This window comes from Leptonychotes weddellii, chromosome 14 (assembly GCF_054177405.1).
Source record: "Leptonychotes weddellii isolate Sample4059 chromosome 14, ASM5417740v2, whole genome shotgun sequence".
Taxonomy (NCBI): domain Eukaryota; kingdom Metazoa; phylum Chordata; class Mammalia; order Carnivora; family Phocidae; genus Leptonychotes; species Leptonychotes weddellii.
This window is the reverse complement of record NC_138382.1, coordinates 5,899,123-5,919,679: the sequence shown is the minus strand read 5'-3', so window position 1 is coordinate 5,919,679 and position 20,557 is coordinate 5,899,123. Positions and strand designations below refer to the sequence as shown.

The 20,557-nt window shown below is 42.9% G+C and overlaps 1 protein-coding gene across 5 annotated transcripts in view; it reads right to left on the bottom strand.

The window, feature by feature from the left end:
* Positions 1–20,557, bottom strand: part of GLIS3 (GLIS family zinc finger 3) — a 445,030-nt gene that overhangs the window by 411,504 nt on the left and 12,969 nt on the right. For 3 of the 5 annotated variants that reach the window (XM_081802769.1, XM_081802771.1, XM_081802775.1), the window contains exon 2: positions 18,507–18,993. The exons of the other annotated variants lie outside the window; for them this stretch is intronic. In XM_081802769.1, the coding sequence (XP_081658895.1) occupies positions 18,507–18,894 (388 nt within the window). In that variant the 5' untranslated portion in view covers positions 18,895–18,993. The remainder of the gene's footprint in view (positions 1–18,506; positions 18,994–20,557) is intronic. 5 annotated transcript variants of the gene reach the window in all.

Sequence of the window (20,557 nt, the reverse complement as noted above, 5' to 3'; positions counted from 1 at the left end):
ATGTAATGATCCATTATTCATTGTTTGTGCATAACACCCAGTGCTCCATGCAGAATGTGTCCTCTTTAATACCCGTCACCAGGCTAACCCATCCCCCTACCCCCCTCCCCTCTAGAACCCGCAGTTTGTTTTTCAGAGTCCGTCGTCTCTCATGGCTTGTCTCCCCCTCTGATTTCCCCCCCTTCATTCTTCCCCCCCTATCTTTTTTTTTTTCTTAACATATATTGCATTATTTGTTTCAGAGGTACAGATCTGTGATTCAACAGTCTTGCACAATTCACAGTGCTCACCACAGCACATACCATCTTAATATATTTTAAAGTGAGAAATCAAGCACCTAAAAAAATATCTACCACATCATAAGTGGTATGTGAGTCCTAGATATCATTATTCTTTCAAATTTGAGTAAGACTTTAAATAAATATGAGAAGGAGGTTATGGTCTCACTTTGTGCCTTTTTAGTCTTTCAATACCTGCTTAACAACTTTCTGATACTGGAATCTCTGTTACAGTAACGAAAGTGGCTTCTCTTTTCCTTACTGGACCCTGGCTGGTGCACCACTCCCTGGACGGGCAGTCAGTCCCAGCTTTCTCACACCACACAAAAGTACCCCTTATCATTAAAGTCAACAGAGAAGGTAACTCCAATCCTTCCCTGGAGTATGTTAAAATGCCCTTGTGCCCCTTATAGTGGTCTCTTCTGAATGTCTAATTTCAACTTATCCACTTGAGATTACAGAACCTTCTCCAATTTGTTTGTTGTCAATAAAACCAGTATTGAACTGCATGTCAGCTGACTAGAATTTAAATCAATCAATAAGTAATTTTTAAAAAGACATACTCCACACTGCCCAGACATATTCTATGTCATCCACCCCACTGTGTGACAAGACCTGCCCCCCCAGTCATGATACGAACTTTCTTAGAATACCTACTACTTTTCCAATTTTCTCTCTTTCCTTTGGGTATGTAAAATGAGCTTTCAACTCTAAGAGACACCATGGTAGAACATATGTGAAGGTATATTTCTAATGTATAAGAGTGGAGGAAAACTTACCTCTGGGCACTTTTGCTTATCAATTTAATAAAAGCTTTTACATATAAACCACAGTATATTATAGATAATAATATATAATTGTACATGATATACATAACATGCATAGTACATTAAATAGCATATATAATATGTATCATTTTACAGGCTTAATGTATTTATGTTACTAGTTACAAATTATATATAAGTACATAAAGCCTGTGAAATTCATTTATTATTTTTTTTTAAGATTTTATTTATTTATTTGAGAGAGAGGATGAGAGGAGAGAGAGAGCACATGAGAGGGGGGAGGGTCAGAGGGAGAAGCAGACTCCCTGCCGAGCAGGGAGCCCGATGCGGGACTCAATCCCGGGACTCCAGGATCATGACCTGAGCCGAAGGCAGTCGCTTAACCAACTGCCACCCAGGCGCCCTCATTTATTATTTTTAATGAACCATTATTTATACTACTTACTGATTTTCTTTTAAAGATGCTATTTATTGATTTGAGAGAGAGACAGAGAGCACTAGCAGGGGGGAGGGGCAGAGGGAGAAGCAGACTCCCTGCTAAACAGGGAGCCCAATGCAGGGCTCCATCCCAGGACCCTGGGATCATGACCTGAGCTGAAGGCAGACACTTAACCGACTGAGCCACCCTGGTGCCCCTAAAACCTATTGCTTTTTAAGGTTTCTTCTTTTCTCTCTTCATTTGATTGTGAGCTCCCTGAAAGCAAAAACTTACGTGTGTGTTTGTGTGTACCCAGGCCTGGCATGGTGCCTTGCCCTGTAAATGTGTGCTGGATTGGGTTACAATCACAAATCTACTGAGATTTCAGGCTACATCTCAGTTACCTTTGACCCTGCAGCTAAGCACAACAACATCTTGGTTAAAGTCAGTGCTCAGAAAATATCAAGCGATTGACAAAGAGAAGCTCTTAAAATACAATCAGATTAAAAAAAAAAAAAAAAAGAATTTGACTTAGAAAGGCATCTAATTTGTCATGTAAAGTGTATATGGAGCCTAAAGAAAAAGGATATAGGAAGAAAGGCTAGAATCAGAAATAGAAAGAGGACATTAGGCCATGTAGTTTAAGGGTTGCAAAAGGGAGCCTCCTCTCCCCTCACCTTGCCACCTCCCTACCCCCTACTAATTCTACCATGAACAGTGACGTTCTTTGTCTTAAGGTCTCAGGCCGGTTAAAAGACAAACACCTCTGGAAACTGTCACACTTTAGTCAGTTTTTTTTTTAAAGATTTTATTTATTTATTTGACAGAGAGACAGCGAGAGCAGGAACACAAGCAAGGGGAGTGGGAGAGGAAGAAGAAGGCTTCCTGCCGAGCAGGGAGCCGGATGCGGGGATCGATCCCAGGACCCTGGGACCATGACCTGAGCCGAAGGCCGACGCTTAACGACTGAGCCATGAGGGCGCCTATCATACTTTAGTCAGTTGACCAACTCTTTTACTGAAAGCAGATTTAGATTTAGATTGGTGGGTTTGGAGGACATTACCCCAGGGAGACAGCTGGAAATTCCAGGGCATTCTGGGTTATCACCGTTACTGGTGTTCAACTGTAAAGGCAGGGATGCCCCATCATCCTGCACACAAAGAATGACCCACATTCCACATGATTTTCAAGTATTTCACCAGACATTCATGTCGGTAAGAACCTGTTTATAATTATCGGAGTATACAACCTAAGACCATTTTATTTTCATGATTCCTATTCATGCTAAATTATCTAAAATGAAGCTAACAGTACAAATCAAAGGAAGACTGATCATTGTTTTGACAGACATATCGTAAAGTATTGTCCACCACTTCACAAAACCGTATCACTGAAAGCGAAGCAACTAGACTTCTGAGTCACCACCACAGCAAACACAATGCTGAATCATCAGAATTTAGCTAAATCCACATTTAGGTGCAAGCTTACCTGACTCCTTCCCTATGTCTTCTGGCATAGTTATGCTGAAACATTTTCATATTTAAATCCATATTTGTTATAAATCATGTTCCTTTTTTCCCTTGTATTTCAGTTATGAAATTATATTGATTTTTTAAATTACATGCACAGGTAGATAATACTGTCTATGATTTTGTTTGAGAATAACAAAGAGGACAATAAAAAACAGGGCTGATGGGGTGCCTGGGTGGCTCCAGTCGGTTAAGAATCCGACTCATGATTTCGGCTCAGGTCATGCATGATCTCAGGCTTGTGAGATCAAGCCCTGTGTCAGGCTCTGCGCTCATTGGGGAGTCTGCCTGAGATTCTCTCCCTCTGCCCCTCCCCTACTCATTCTCACGCACTCCCGGTCTCTCTAAAATAAATAAATAAATCTTTAAAAAAAAAAAAAAACAGGGCTGTGAAATACAGGTTTAGATGTAGAGAAGGATGAGAACAGCAAACAGGAACACACCACTGAGAAGGAAGAGAGAGTGAGGCCTGGCAAGAAGCCCACAGAAGGTGTCTGATGAATGCTTGAAGATGAATGGGCTTTATGTAAACATTTTTTCTAGGCAAAAAATGCCACATCGGTGTTTGTCATGGCTTATGGGAGTTAGCCGGATGCACGGAAGGAACAGGAGCACCAGAGTAAGGTAGACCAGCATTCAAACCCTGGTTCTGCCTCTCTTATGAGTCATGTCAACTTGGGCAAATAACTTCACTTCTCTGAGTGTTGATGCTCACATCTGCAAAATGGAAGTAATAAAAAGGGCTTAACAAGTTGGCCTTCCTGAATCTTAAAGTCTATCACCATGTCTGGCATATCATCGGCCTTTGACAGAGATTAATTCCTACCCTCCTGTCCCTAGATGTTGCCTCATTTCCTAGTATGCCCAGGAAGAGAAAAGCCAAGACAATAACTGTATTAGGTACCCACACTACATAACAAATTACCATCAAATTAGTGGCTTAAAACAGCACATGTACAGTTGACTCCTGAACAATGCAGAGGTTAGGGGTCCTGACACTTTGCACAGTCAAAACTCTGTGTATTTAACTTGTGACTCCCCCAAAACTTAATCACTAATCAGCCTACTGTGCATCAGAAAAAGCCTTACCAATAACAAAAGCTGATGAACATATATTTGTATGTTATATATATTATACTGTGTCCTTACAATAAAGTAAACTAGAGAAAAGAATATGCCATTAATTTTCTCTTCATAAGGAAGAGAAAATACATTTATAGTTCTGTAAAAAATCTTTAAGTGGACCTGCACAGTTCAAACCTGTGTTGTCTGAGGGCCAACTGTATTATCTCAGTTTCTATGGGTCAGGAATCTGGGCACGGCTGAGTGGGTCCTCTGATCAGAGTCCCTCACAGGGCTGCCATCAAGTGTCGGCTACAGCTGGAGCCTCATCCAAGGGCTCAGCCAGGGAAGATCTGCTTGAACACTCTGCGGCTGTTGGCAGAATTCAGTTTCTGAAGGGTTGCTGGACTGAGGCCTTTGGTTCCTCACTGTGTGTTGGTCAGATGCCTCCTTCTGTTAGTTGCCACATGGGCCTTTCCAACATGGCAGGATGCTTCATCAAAGCAAACAAACAAAGGAGACTGCAGAGTCTCACAGCAAGACAGAAGTCATATCTTTCGTAATCTAACAACGGAAGTGACATTTCATCATCTTTGTCCTACTTATGAGCAAGTCACTATATTCAGGCCACACTCAAGGGGTGGCTGTTACAGAAAGTATGAATCCCAGGAGACAAGAATGGTGGTGGACAGGGAGGCATCTTAGAATCTGCCTGTTACAAAATAAAATAGATAAATAGATAATTGTACAGAATTTTCTTCTAGGTAAGTGGGAAAATCAGCTGAGCCAAATACGTTAAAAAAAAAAAAGTTTTCAACACCCAATCCATGTACCCCAACGTTTAAAAATTTAACTCATTGATTAATTTTATGTGTTTTGTGTCTGACAGATTCCTGTTAAAATCTGCCATAAAAGCCAGGAATATTCAAATCACAATGCTCTTTGGAGTGTCTGGGTGGCTCAGTCAGTTGAGCATCTGACTCTTGATTTCAGCTCAGGTCATGATCTCAGGGTCATGAGATCCAGCCCCACGTCGGGCTCTGTGCTGAGCCTGTAGCCTGCTTGGGATTCTCTCTATCCCTCCCCTTTTGCACCACCCCCCCACTTTTGTACTCGCTTTCTCTCAAAGAAACAAAAACAAATAACAATGCTCTTTGATTATATAACCCAACAAGAAAAAAACTATGCTGAGAATTTTCTAATCTGACAGCCAAACCTCTTCTAATTGCTGTGTTTTTCAATGTAGTTTCAAACAGAAAGCATGGTTCTGTGTACCTGAACCCTGGCAATCCTCCCCCCTTCACTAAACTCTAAACACAAAATAAACCTAAAGGCTTAATGGATCATCCATTAAATGCTCTTTCTTAATTCCCACATCCCAAAATGAAAATCTGCATTACCTTAAAAAATGAATTACCTTATAAAATGTAGTGGCCACCACTGAAAAACTGATGCAAAGCACCACAATCTATGCAGTTCAGTGGTTCATCTTTCAAGAAGAAAAATCAATTTAAAAAATTAACTTCCTAGAATTAACTTCTGCTAGTGGCCATACTTCTAAAATTCTCTCCCATACTTTGGAATCGTACTGGCTGAAGAACATGATTTGTGGGATAACTTTGGAAATGTCAATGTTGTTTAAGACAGAGCCCCAAAACTACCTTCATATAGGGCACTAAGTCCCAGATGTCACTCAAACCACACTGCCCTTTTCTGAGCAGGTGGGGCTCAGGTTCATTCCACGAGGCTCCACCCCAACCAGCTGGATGAACCGGATCTGACACACACTGGACCAATCAGGCTTTTCCCAAGGAACCTGAAGATGGGATAGAAGGACATTACCCAGTTGACTTGTCACACAGAAGTTCTGAGTACATGACATGCTTAGGCCTCGTGAAGAAAGCCACGCCGGAGCCATGGATACCGTGATGGTTCATTTCGTGTGTCAACTGGATTGAGCCACAGGGTATCCAGACATTCAGTCAAACATTACGCTAGGTGTGTCTGTGGGGGTGTTTCTGATGAGATGAACATCTGAACTGATAGACTCACTCAGTAGAGTGCCCTCCCCAAAACGGAGGGGCCTCAAGGCCTGAAAAGAACAAAATGGGGGCCCCTCCCACAAGTAAAAGGGAACTTTTCCTGCCTGACTGCTTTGAGGTTGGACAGCAATCTTTTCTGGCCTTCAGAATCTAACGGGAATATGGGCTCTTTTGGGGTGTCAAGCCTGCCAGCTTCTCAAGCTTAGAACTTAGACCATCAGCTCTCCTGGTTTTCAGGCCTTTGCACTTGAACAGAACTAAACCATGGGCCCTCCTGGGTCTCCAGCTTGCCAACTGCAGATCTTGGGATTTCTCAGCCTCCATAATCAAATGAGTCAATTCCTTATAATAAATCCCTTTATATAAATATCATACACACACACACATACATATAAATAAATATCCTATTGGTTATGTTTCTCCACAGAACCCTAATACATATACTAAGAAACAGAGAAAAGCAATCTGTAGGGAGAAAAATAAAGTGATGTGTACAGAAAGCAGAAATAAAAGATCATGTGGCCTATGGAGAAAAAGCATGGGGAAGTATCCTGTTCTTATACTCCTTCAAAAGATCTGGTCGTCCACCCTGTCCTTAGGTAACCATGAAACACTCTTGATTCTTCTAGAACAAATCCCCTTTCATATAAACTAGCACAGTGGGTCACAGTTACCCGCAACCCCAAGAGTCTTGAGTAAGGTACTTGGTGAACCAGAGCTCTTGCAGGAGAAAGTCCCCATCACCAGCTCGGCTCCCTGCCTCATCCTGACAGCCTGCATTTACCTCCCAGCCTTGCCACATACTAGCCACGCCACTGCAGCTAAGTGACTTCACCTTGCCACGCCTTGGGTTCATGATCGAAAGACACATGGGGTTGTTACAAGAATTAAGGGAATTCTGAGCTCCAGGGCCATCATGGAAGGCCTTCCAGATAGCACTCCGGTTGTGTGACCCAGTAGCTCCGTTTAATGCAGCAGCTGGCCCAGAGGAAGGGCTCAAAAGTTAGCCATTACTGTATCTTTCTTTTTTACATCACATTCCCTGCCTGACTGCCACCAAAGCCACTGTCTTAAGCAAGTGAGGAGGGGCACCTGTAACACAAATTGACACAAACATCTGCAACTATGTGTCAGTGGTTTTTCTGCTTCTGCTCACTATACTTTTCAAAATAAATATATACCAGACACTACACCACCACACATAGTAAAAATTATGGTAGACATACTGTGTCTTTTAGGAAATCATTCTCAATTGCCAAGAACCTAGTTTTTGCAGCAAACTCTATACCAAAACACAAAACAACATCCTACAGAAATATACAGAGCCCTGAAGTCAGCGAGACATGGGTTAAAATCTCCACGTGCTCTTGGTCAAGTTTCTTATTTTTTCTAAGCCTTTCTTTTCTCATATTTTCAAGGGAATACTTCATAAGGTTGGGAAGGATTAAAATAAGTTACATAAAGCTAAGAACATTAATAAATAGAATGTGCTAAATAATTGCTAGTTTGTTATTTCTAGCCCTAGAATAACCAGAAATGAATGTAATCTACTTAATGATATACTAATAATCATTCAATGGTCCAAGAAATAATTTTGCTATTAACTTCTCCGGGTCTAATCTTGTCAAGTAGGTTGGACTACTTTACCTTAAAGCAATTGTGTAAGATTCTGAATCTAAATGCAATTAAACTTCGCCCTAAAGTAGGGTGGCCCTCATTCCAGTTCATCCGGGATAGTCCTGGGCATAATTATCCATAGGTCACATTTCACTCCTGAAAGTGTCCTGGTCTGGATAATAAATTATAGGATCGCCCTAAAGGAAAATCTTTAGGTGAAAGATACACTTTTAAAATGTGTTATTTCACATCAGTGTCTGTTTACTGTGGTTTATTAGGATTTCAGTGTTTTCTGTCTAGCCTTTGAAGCAAGCTGGAACTAGAGAGTAGTCAGGGCTCCATCCCTACACGGCAAGTAGCTGTTCGTACCGCCCAGACTTGGGAGCTCTGACTAAGCTGTAAGCCTTTATTACCAGGACACGTGGCACGACCGAGCAGAGCAGCAGGACGGGCCGTCTCGGCCAGCAGCAGCTGCTGTTGCTCACGGAGACCCACACTGCACCACGCAGACGTACAGTCGGGGAGGAGCAACCCCTGGCGTGCCTCTGGCACTGGACGGTATAGAATGCACTCTCCCAGCTGCCATCTAATTTAACTCCCCAAAGCACACACTGTTCTCTGCTCTACCTGCCACTGCCACATGACCAGGTGGCCACCTGGAAAGCCAATGCGTTAGCTCCCCAGTTCTCTGAAGCATGCCTTCTCTTGGCCCAAGATCCCCAGAACGTGCCTGCCTCAGTACTTGACCCTTCCTTTCCATGCACTAACAAGGATGTGAAGACCAGTCCTGGCCCTTCTTTCCCACTTGGAGCCCTGCCCATAACATCCAGCTTTGTTCATCAACATCATGAAACCAAAGCCAAAGATGAGAGGTGCCCTGGTCACACTCTTACTCAAGGATATGTGGCCCGGTCTGCCCTTCACCTAGACCCTGCCCATTTGGAAAGAGAGATAAAACAACCCCCCCCCCATTTTACACATGAAGAAACCAAGGCAGGGAAGGTCACACACCAGCAGTGCTTGAACTGGGGTGTGGGTCTTCTGACTCCAGTGTCCACCCTCTTCCTCCCATACCAGTGTTTCTCAAATTTCAGTGGGTACTTACAAGGTCAGCTACATAATTTTCAGGGACCAATGAAAATGAAAATGTTGGGTCCCTTGTTCAAAAAGCAGAAGAAAATCCTTTTCCATTCTTCTCTGGTCTCCCTTGTGATGGGTCATGGTGTTTTTTGTAATTTGCTATTTACCACTGAGCTCCTTCCACATGGGGATACTCACAGGGTAAGTGCAGACTCTCAAAGGTGCCCAAAGCCTCACATGGATTGGGCACACACAGCATATGCACCAAACCCTGACCTCCCCACCCTCATGCCTGAGTCCGCACTGGAGGCAGAGGGCAGCAGTAGATACTGGGGAGGGACAGAGGAACCAGTAGCTATCCTAGCAGGATGGGGGACCACACACGAACAGAGACTCCAAGCACCCCACACATGCTCCAGGGGCCAGAGGATTTCACTTAAAATACACAAATTCGAAGATAACATCAGTAAGAATGTCACAGAGCATTAGACCCCAAGCACGGGGCACTCCTTCCAAGCACGGGACCCTATACAGTCCCTGCTCACACAGCCATGAAGTTGCCCTTGTGCCACGGATCTTGTTAAAAGACACAACCTGAGTCAGTCAGTCTGGGATGGCCCTGAGACTATGCATCTCTAACCGGCTCCTCAAGGATGCTACAGCTGCTAGCCTCAGCCTATCCTTGACTAACAAGCTCCCACACAAGTCTCATTTTTTAACTTGTTTATTATGTCAGAGTCAATTACGGGCCTTCTATTTCTTTCATTATTCAAATAAGGCAGCCATAAAAATAGGTATTAAATACAAGTCACCATCCATTGTCTCCTTAAAATTTGATGGGTCAGAAGTAGCGAATCTATTCATATTCATGACACCCTCCGGCCCGGGTCTAAAGACGTCATAAGCAGAGGTGTGTGAAGCTACTTCAGTACGTCAGTACTTCTGCACACACTCGTGTCACTCGGGGGGCCTCACACAGATGGCCTGATTCCTGCCCAGGTAGACACCACCTTCTCTGCTCAGAAGGGCCTGTTATTGGAAATTGTCAAGCCCAATTTTCCAAAACAGGAGCAAGGGCCCATTTCCTCAGCTTGTGGATGGAGACAGCAGCTTAACGGTATGCATACTCGTTCTGGAATGGCAGCAACTGTAAACTCTAAGGCAGACTGGGGACAAGGCTTCTCAGAACTCCCACAGCAGGAGCTCTCAGACTGTGGAGTCCCACTCTGAGTCAACCCACGCAGCACACAGAGAATGAGATCTCCGGCAAACTGAGCCTCAGTCTCTCAATCCCTAAAATGGGGCCAATCACACTTGCCCAGCCTCCTGGGATGGAACCTTTGATCAAATCATAGGAGACAATCAATATGCAAGTTTGGGCCAAGCTCTGTGCAAGTCCAAAGCCGTTGCTATTTAACAGTCTAAGAAAATGCTACAGGGGCACCTGGGTGGCTCAGTCGTTAGGCGTCTGCCTTCGGCTCAGGTCATGATCCCAGGGTCCTGGGATCGAGCCCTGCATCGGGCTCCCTGCTCCGCGGGAAGCCTGCTTCTCCCCCTCCCACTCCCCCTGCTTGTGTTCCCTCTCTCGCTGCGTCTCTGTCAAATAAATAAATAAAATCTTCAAAAAAAAAAAAAAAGAAAGAAAATGCTACAGGTGACTAGCGGATGGTACCTTCCAACTTGGTGTCCTACAGTATCTGAGGTGTGTCTAGGGGGCGGGGAGTGCTAATGGAATATGTTCTTTTAAAGGTAAAATGCTGTGAGGCTGACAAATCACTTTTATAACTGGAACAAATCATGCCTGCCATTCAGTAATACTTGGAAATCCATCATCAATTTGATTTACACGCGGCATCAATAAATCACACGAAGTGTGGCCTGTGGAGCCCAAAGAGTAAACAAAAGTAAACATTGTGTTTCACCTGCCTTGCTGGCGAGACGAAATGAAAACCCTGGCTACCTCAACTGGAATAATGCCTTTGGTCTCTGACTGGTTTGGTTATTTTTGGAACCCTTTATGGAATATTAACTTTATTTGCTCTAATTCTGCAGGAAGCCACATTAGAAGTGCAAGGAAATATAAATGATTAAAAAGCAGAAGTGAAAAAAAAAGTAACCAAGTATTTTGCCCCAACTTTCATTAGCTAATATATCAACTGCATCTCTTCAAGAATGTGAGATCCCAGCTGCAATTCCTGCCCCGGTGCTAACATGACAACATTCAATACAGTTCACTCGCCAGCGTTAGCAAATTCTTTTTTCATTGTCTGTTTGTCCAGAAATAAACACAAGTAAAGGAATGATTATAGGAAAGTAACATTCTAAATCAGTGACAATGTTTTAAAATTTATAATGTGGCAGTGGGGGGAAAATATGAAGCTAGCTGACCCACTAAGGAGTCAAGCTCTAACCTAAGCTCCAGGTTATAGCCAACTGAATTAGCAAACCACAAACAGGAAAAAATCAAAATAAAACGTGACCTATTATTTAAAGTACACCTAGTTTCTAGACCTCCCGGGTTCACACGATACGTTATTTTTTTAAAACCAGGTCTTTACAAGAGATACCAGCCTTAAGTTATACAAAAGAGTTTTTTAATCCCAATTAGTTAGTGTCCTTTGTTGATATCATTCTGCTTTTTCTGACCAACAATAATGAATAACCCACAAGCGCTAATGAATAACTAACTCCCTTTGTCTCCAAGGACGGCAGAGCTCCACAAGAAATGTCAGAGGCCCTAAAGTAAAATAAAAAAAACCTTTACAATAAAAATCTTCCCAATTATATAGTCCTACGGGTACTGCAAATGTGGAATTGCCTTAAATATTTAAATAGCTGTGTCAAATGTGCTTAAAGTGGAGATCATAAAACTGATTTCCCAGATGCTTTGAAAAATGCATTTCTACCAGTCTAATTACAATTCATAACTGTGGAAGAGGAAGTAGAGAGAAAAGCCATTATTGGTACAATATAACTGAGATTCTGTACTCACCAGGCCTAGCAGGGCTTGGAAGTTGCCAACTGTGGGGCATCCTCCAGGCTCACTCGGTGGCTCAGATAAACACAAACATGCTCATCTCAGTACATGAAACATTTACACATAGTAAAAAGATCATTTCTAAAACTAATTTCCACTGTCTCAAAACGTAAATCTAAAAGTAACTCGTTATTGTAGGACAGAACCAATAAGCAACTCCATGGACGTTGCTGAGAACCAGGGATCCCACTGACACATGCACGACAAGCAAGCGTGAGGAAGAACTCTGTAATGTCGTATTTTAACTGGAACTCATTACCTTCTGACAGATTTCCTAACTCTGTCCACACATAGGGCCCAGAAGCAATGACACCCCAGAGTCAAGAAAAACATGCTTTCATCCGGTTTTCCAAAGATTTCCCACTAAAAGGGACCCGAGTTTTTAGGGAAAATGGCTGATTGCATGTCTGGGGCGGGGAAGTACTAGTGGGTCTGGAATGTCTCGTTCTATGTGAAAGCAAGGAAGTGCTTCATGGGGACATAACAAAAGGACATCGGGACCGGCTTGAAGGGGCTCCCACCTGCCAGATCCAGGACAATCTGAGCATCAAAAAGAACAGTGATGCTAATGAATTATGGCACAGGGACTTTTTAAAAAGAATACATGGGGTCTGTGGTGATTCTCAAAAAAAGGAGAAACAGAAGTTCTTCTTTCCAGAAGAATACCAACTAATAAACACAGAAGAAATACTGGAATCAGAAAATCACTGTTATGCAGTTAATAATGTAGTAACTGATTCACACAAGCATCACTGATGAAGAGCAAGATATTTGTATAAGATTAGGTATTAATTTTGAAAAGGAAAGTGTCCACATTGCAGAGATCCTGGTGACACCACCTTGGCCAGACGACCGAAAGCAGCATCACAAATACCGGGACAAATGAGCATGCAGTGCTCCCAGGATATATAATCCACAAATAACCTATGTGGTACTCCTACCAAAAATGTTTAACCTGAACCTAATCATGAGGAAATGATTAGATGAACCAAGTTGTGAGACAAGACAACTGACCTGAACTCTAAAACAGCAACATATTTTGTCATGAAACACGAAGACAGGGGGAGACGGTCATTCTAGAAAAAAGGAGACTAAAGAGACATGACAACCAAATGTAATGCAGCATTCTTTTCTTTTTTTTTTTTTTTAAGTAGGCTCCATGCCCAGCGTGGAGCCCAACATGGTGCTCAAACTCACAACCGTGATATCAACACCTGAGCTGAGATCAAGAATCAGACACTTAACCAACTGAGCCACCCAGGTGCCCCATAATTCAGGATTCTTGACTGGATCCTGAATCAAAAGAAAAGAATAGCTACAGAGGACATGTGGGCTATAAGGAGGGGGAAAACAGTATGATAAGTAAAATAAAACATAAAATAATATTATGAAAATTTGAATATGAATTTAAATATTTATTCTATTTTAAGATATAACTCTATATAAGCAATACTGTTGTATCAAAGTTAAATTTCTTGGTTATGATTCATGTATCCTAGTTGTACAACATGGAAGACACCTGCTTAGCAATTTGGGGGTGAAGAGTCAGAATGTCTGCAACTTACTTATACGTGGTTCGACTTCATTGAGAAAGAAAAAGGTAGCAAAAGCTAAAAGGTGAAATAAAATATAAAAGGACATAATACAAAATAAGATAAAATCGAACTTTGTTTATAAAGGTACATTCTGGAGCAAATAATGAGTTTTATTTACAAGTAAGTCATGTACGACTGACTAAGTAGGGATAGTTGGGGGGGCTCCTGGGAGAGCCGATTAACGGCGCCGATTTGGAGGGAGTCATCCCTTTCACCCTTCTGCCTATTGTCCTTCCTTCGTCTTTCACTCTCCTCAGAATACAGACTCCACAGCAGGAGCAGGCGTGGGGGAAAGGCGAAAGGAGGCTCCGTGATCGTGGACCTGACATCCCTGAGCTTCTCACCAGGAGCAGCATCCCCGACCCCGGGCTGCTCTTTGTGTGAGAACAATCAACTCCTGTGACACAGGTTCCCAAATGTCTGCAGTTCACGGCATCCTTAGCGTCTCAGTAATTTTTTCAGGGTGCCCTGGGCCAAAAGGAACAACTAACACTACCCCTCATTAAGTAGTTAGGTGCCAGCAACTTAATAGTATTTATGTACTAACAACCTATTAGCTGTTTGAAAAAAACAATGTACATAAATTAAGAATAAAAGTATTTTTATTTCATTCTTAAATAACAGTATTACTGATGGCATGTGTATTCTAACTATGCCCTCTACTACTTCCGCTCTTGGAATCAGACTGGATACCACCACCTTCAGCTCCCATTCCACACTGATTTTCACTTAGAACTTGCTTGTCTTTATTACTGTGATAAAATACACATAACATAAAATTTACCATCTTACCCAATTTATCTTAGTTTATTTATTTATTGAAGTAATCTCTACACCCCACGTGGGGCTCGAACTCAGGACCCCGAGATCAAGAGTCGCACACTCCTCCAACTGAACCAGCCAGGCACCCCCGATCTTAACCATTTTTAAAGTGTATATTAAGTACATTCACACTGCTGGGCAACCATCACGCACCATGCATCTCCGGAACTCTTTCATGTTCCCAAACTGAAACTCCGTCCCCATTCAACCTAACCTCCCATGCTCCCCTCCCTCCAGTCCACAGCAAACACCGTTCTACTTTTTGTCTCTATGATTTCACTCTTCTAGGTACCTTGTATAAGAGAAATCATACAATATCTGTCCTTTTGTGCCTGGCGTAATTCACTTAGCATAATGTCCTCGAGGTTCATCCATGTCGTATTGTATGTCAGACTTTCCTTCCTTTTTAAGGCTGAATACTATTCCACTGCAGGTATAAGACACACATATTCTTTATCCACTCATCTGCCTATACTTGGGTTGCTTCCACCTTTTGGCCTACAGAGTACTAGCTTTTTCATCACAACTACTGAAAGTGGAGCTTTGCAAAGATATGACATCACTAAAAGGATATAGTGCAATCTAATGTTGAAACTGTGAACCTCCTCAAGCTAGTAGTTTGCCTGGAGTCCAAAGGATGCCACAAATCCTTCTGTTTCCTTCAAAATTAAAATTATCCCATGGTTCCCCCTGAGTTTGCTGTGGTATTCCAGTGTCCTTGGCACACCATTTGAGAACCATGCTCCATGATGTGAAAGTCACTGTTTTTTGAGTTTTCAAGTTGAGTAGAACTCAATCCTTAATTAAGTAACACAAATACTACAATCAAATTTATATTTCTCATGAGGCTCCCACTGGAGATTTCTCCAGTCTTCAAGTCAGATATTTGTCTGTGTGGCAATCCTTAAATGACATATCCTCTGTACACAGTTCCACTGGATTCCTGAGAGATGGTATAATCACCCTGAAGGCTTAGAAAATGTATTTTCTCAGCCACCATGTGAACTGTGCTTGGCCCCAAGCAACAGTACCCCACTACGATGGTTGGTTTTATACGTCAACTTGAATGGCTCATGAGGTGCCCAGGTATTTGGCCAAATACCATTCCAGGTGTTTCTGTGAGTGTTTTCAGATGAGATTTACATTAAATCAGTAGACTGAGTAAAATAGATTGCTCTTCCTAATGTGGATAGGCCCCACCCCATCAGCTGAAGGCCTGAAGAGAATAAAAGGCTGACCTTCGGCCAAGTAAGAAAGAATTCTTCCCTGAATGACCACTTGCAAACTGGGACATCAGCTTTTTCCTGCCCTTGGACTCAAACTGAAATGTCAGTTCATCCTGGGTCTCAAACCTGCTGTCCTTCAGAAGGGAAATACACACCATTGCCTCTCCTCGTTCCAGGCCTTCAGACTCACACTAGACCTACAGCATCAGCAGGCCTGGGTCTTCAGCTTGCTGACCCGTCTCCCATGTCTTGGGAACTGTCAGCCTCCGTAATCTCTTCAGATACAGGTACAGACACAGGGACGGGTACACATTCAGGCACAGATACGTCTCCTGTTGGTTCTGTTTCTTCAGAGAACCCTAACTAATACACACGCAGTCACAGGTCCTTCGGTACTATCCCTCAGGGTCAGGGCACTGTCAGTTCTGCATGAAAAAAGCCTGAGAGAGATGTCAACCTCAAGCTCATCACATCATCCCATCACATAATCCCCAAAGTTAAAACCCTTGCACAGCTCACCAGTGTGCTCAAGATAGGTCCAAGCTCCTTGGCGCCTCCTCCATAACCTTTATCTGGCCTCTGCTTATTCCTCCCCAGTCTTGTCTCTCTACACCCCCAACGTGGAATCAGGCAGAAGTTAATGAAACACACCATGATCTCTCCCCTTCAGGTTTTGAGGGTGATTTTCGGTCTATCCAGAATGAGTTCCAGACAGCCCCCCCACACACACACACACAATTGGCATGAGCGCAAGTCTAGCTCCTTACCCTTCAGGTGTCTGCCTAGATATCCTACTGTCCTCCCAGATCCACTGATCAAGCATGGGCTGGGAACCCTGCAAATGTAGCCCTACTGCCATCAGTGTATCCCTATCAGAGCCCTAAGTGCACTTTAACTGCCCATTTATTTGTCTGAATTCTCCTAACTCCTTGAGGGCCAGGACTATATTTTATTAGCTACTATATCCCCAGGACAGTGGCTCACCTATAATACATGCTCAATAATTATCTGTTGAGTAAATGACTGGATGAAGTTCAAACAGTCCTACTAGATCACCATTCTCAACCAGTTATTGGCTTAGCTTAGGAACTGTCAACCAAGACCTGAAAGGGACACGTTCAGCCACTGCTGGCACCATCCGGAGCGGTATCCAAGCTACAAGGCCAGAGGGGATAATAATACAGTTATCCTCAACCCCTATCCCATGCTCATGCATACCCCGACCATGCAGATCCGGAACAGGCACCGTAAGCTTGGAAGCTGAGCAAGGAGCCAGAAAGTTAGAAAGAGGAGAACCAGGGGACAGCACTAATTTTTGCAAGAGTTCAAGATGTATTAACCCTGAGAGTTCACTCTCCCTGAATTACTGGAAACATAACTTTTTTAACTATGAATATAATCATAACCACATCTGCTCACCATCAAAGTCATATCCCCAAACTCCTTACCGAGGGCAATGCTGAAGTTATTTATTCTTTCTAGATCTTAGCTCCCTTATCAGTTAATCAACAGTAGCATACGACTCAGGGCTGTTGTGAGGGATAACTGAGATTTTATATTAGAAGCACTCAATACAACAGTGCCTGACACATGCCCAGTTATGACATCATAAATAGAAGTTATTAATATTATCAGCATTAATAACGCCAGCCGGGATTCAACAGAAGTATATGTGATGAAAGCAAGCTACGTACAGTTCATTAGACAAGCAAGAGCTGAAAGATCCTCCTGGGCCTCAGCCCCTGAAAATCCAAACACACGAGCTTGCCATTGTAGCTTGCCACACCATGAACGCAGCAACCTGACAGTGACGGGGCTATCTTGGATGCACCCCCAAGGAAAGCTTTTCCTATACTTATACTAAGTATCAGTAGGTCTAGGAAATAAAACAATCTAAAACAAAACCTAAACCAAAATAAATAAATAAGAAAAGAAAAAAGCTAGATATATAGCTTTTTGTACTTTAAGGTTTTATAGCACTAAAACAGCTTTTAGGATAAAAATAATTATTCACCTGAACTGGGTGAGTTATGAGTTAATGGTGAATGGCTATTTCAGGCTGCTAGTAATTTTATTTAGTAGTGTACACACTTAATATAAACATTTAAAACCAGATGCTAAAAATACCTAACAACATATATAATTGTGCTATTTTACATAACAAAGCTGTATTTCACATGAGATACACACTCTTCCTTTTTCTGGCCCAAATACACATTTCATGTGCAATATCACTCCTTAAGTCAACATCGGTTTCTAGAGAGAGTGAGTCATTCAAATAATTTGCTATTTTCCAACAATTATTCCATGATTTAAAATTTACATTATTCAAACACTGAATTAAACACTGAAACACTGAATTCAAAAACTGAATTAAAAGTACACTCTCTCTGCATTTCAAATTAACCAAGTTTTCTAGTTCTCCACAAGCCCAAAAATACATCCTTTCATTATTCTCTTCTAGCTTCCTTCCCTCTTGTCACCAGCTGTATTACAAAACTTAGGGGTTCTGCTCTTGGAATAATTTTTTATCATTTCTATGTGCTAATTCCTCACTTTATTGGCTGTTAAGCTTTCTCCCTTTTTATCCTTTTCTTTCCAAACCTTTCTTCTAGCACCCGACCCACACGATGACGGCTCCGGCCGCCCCCCTCCGCCATGGCCCAGGGAATCCCGTACCTCCATGCATCCCGAGGGTAGGGTCTTGCTAAACTGGTCTTGCCTGCCACCACCACCACCCCCCCTCACTCCCTGTTTCTGCTCTCTCTGTCTCACCTTGCACTCTGCTTCACAGTTCCATGCGGTATCATGTTTACCACTGTGGCTTCCTCACCCTCCCATGTACCCATACATCCAGCCCCTCACAAGGGAGGCTACAGAGCATTGTGAGACCATCAGAATTGATCCTGACATTCAATCCTGTAGTTTTCCATGAGATTTGCTTGCAGAGAAGGATCTGGAGAGGAGAAAAAAAATCGTTTCCACTTTTAAAAGATCCCAGAAAGACAATCCTACCTTTCCCAGGATTTGGAGGAAAAGGACTTCCAAACTCCTGCTGCTTTGGCTTTAAATTGTGTGGCCCTGACATGCCTCCAGCCTGGGTGACCTGGAATCGTGGCTTCCCATTGGTGAGTACTTGTCTCCTGGGGCTCAAGGCAGGCAGATGGAGGGGGCTCTCGGCCATGTTGCTCTGAGGAGCCATCCCTCCTCCCGAGGGCATCTTGAGATGAAGGCTGTTAGCAAGGCTTCCGATGGCAGGGCTCGCTGTGCTGCCACAGGACGAGGGACCAGGAGTCCCAGAGTGGGCTCGGATGGGAGGAATGTATTGGCCACTGACCATCCCGGGCCCCTGTGGGGTTCCTGATGTCCGGTGGAGACTCATGCTGCATGACCTTCCATTCATTCTGAAAAAACCTGTGGCCAGGATGGTCAAATATCCAATGGCACTAATGACTCCTTTCAGGCAAAGTCCAATAAGTTATCCATGGTGTGGGTTATTAGCCTGTTTAAAAAAATAAATGCAGGCATTTTTAAAAGTAAAAATGAAAATAAGTCACAGTGAGTTTTCAACTTGTGTAGCATTCATACCAGGAAGAAAAGAAGCACTCTTAGCCAAACGGCCTTTTATGTAAAGCAGGGTCATCAAACACATGGTTCATTGGCAGGCACTCTTCCCTCCTGCATTCACGGTAGACATGGATTATGGATCACTGTATTGTTTTGTTTGCCACTGAGCCCTTCTCAATACAGTGCTCTTGGCAACGACAACCAATCAACTGGTACCAGCTTGCAAAATGAAACTTATTTTGCTCCCCAGAGGATCTGTCCATACTAGTTCACTTTTGCTACAGTGAGTCTTGGGAAACCCAAAGCACTACCTTTGTGAGCTGTGAGACCAATGCTCCAAAGCTTCCAGTAAACAAGCAAAAGGCTGATATGGCCTCTAAATGAGAGTATGAGGATATTAAACCACCTCTGATTTTTACCATAAGAGCAAATTTTTCACAGTCCCTAGACTTACAAAAGGTAAAAATAGGGGTCTGAGGTTCTCGCAAAGATGTCATATATCCGCATGTCCAAATAAATCACAGCAACATCGAAGTCTTGGTTCTATAATGATTCTGAGTTATGGGGATGGAAACAGAAGCAACATCACAATACTCTCACCTTCTATTAAGATCCTAGAAAAGGAAAAGTCTGTACAAAACACTTTACGGAAAGCATACCAAAAGAAGAGAGCCTCTAAAGGGAAGTATGTTCGCCACACACTACACACAGCACTTCAACCATAGCTCCACAACAGAGCTCCGTCTGCCATCCCAGCACCCCCTTCCTCAAGTGGCGAGAGAAAACCAACAGCACCGACACGAACACAGGACATCACAATGCCAGTACTCTCTGGTTACAAATCTGTAGGAAAGGTGCTTCCCTCCCTTAACCAAGAGCTCCCCAAAATGTACACAGAGTCAAGGAAGTGACTGGGTGTCACTACTCCAACTGATTGACAAACACACTCACACTCTGTACTATTTTGCACAGATATGATTGTCATGAAAAGAAGCCAAAGCTGAACTAATACAGAAGATATGACTGAGTGCAAAGCAGTAGGGGTCAGATATTCTCAACTGGATGATTCCTACTCTATCTGCATGATCCACTCAACGTCTTAGACAATTATTTCCAACCAACACCCACACAAATGGCTTCATCCACCATTAGGGACAGAACACCACAGAAGGAAAACTCTCTGTGAAGAGGGTTTTCTTTTTCTTTATCCTTTTAAAAAATCAAAAACTATTTTATCAAAAATCAAGTATTTTTGATTTTCTAGTCAAGCACTCACTGTGCCCTCCGCAAAGTTTACTGTGTGTGCCCGAATGCTGAGAAACTTCAAAATTTACTAACAATACAACATTTGGAATGTTTTCCTCCTTACCAGTTCTCCACTTTATTAAGAATTCTATCAGTCTGGGCGCCTGGGTGGCTCAGTTGGTTAAGCGACTGCCTTCGGCTCAGGTCATGATCCTGGAGTCCCGGGATCGAGTCCCGCATCGGGCTCCCTGCTC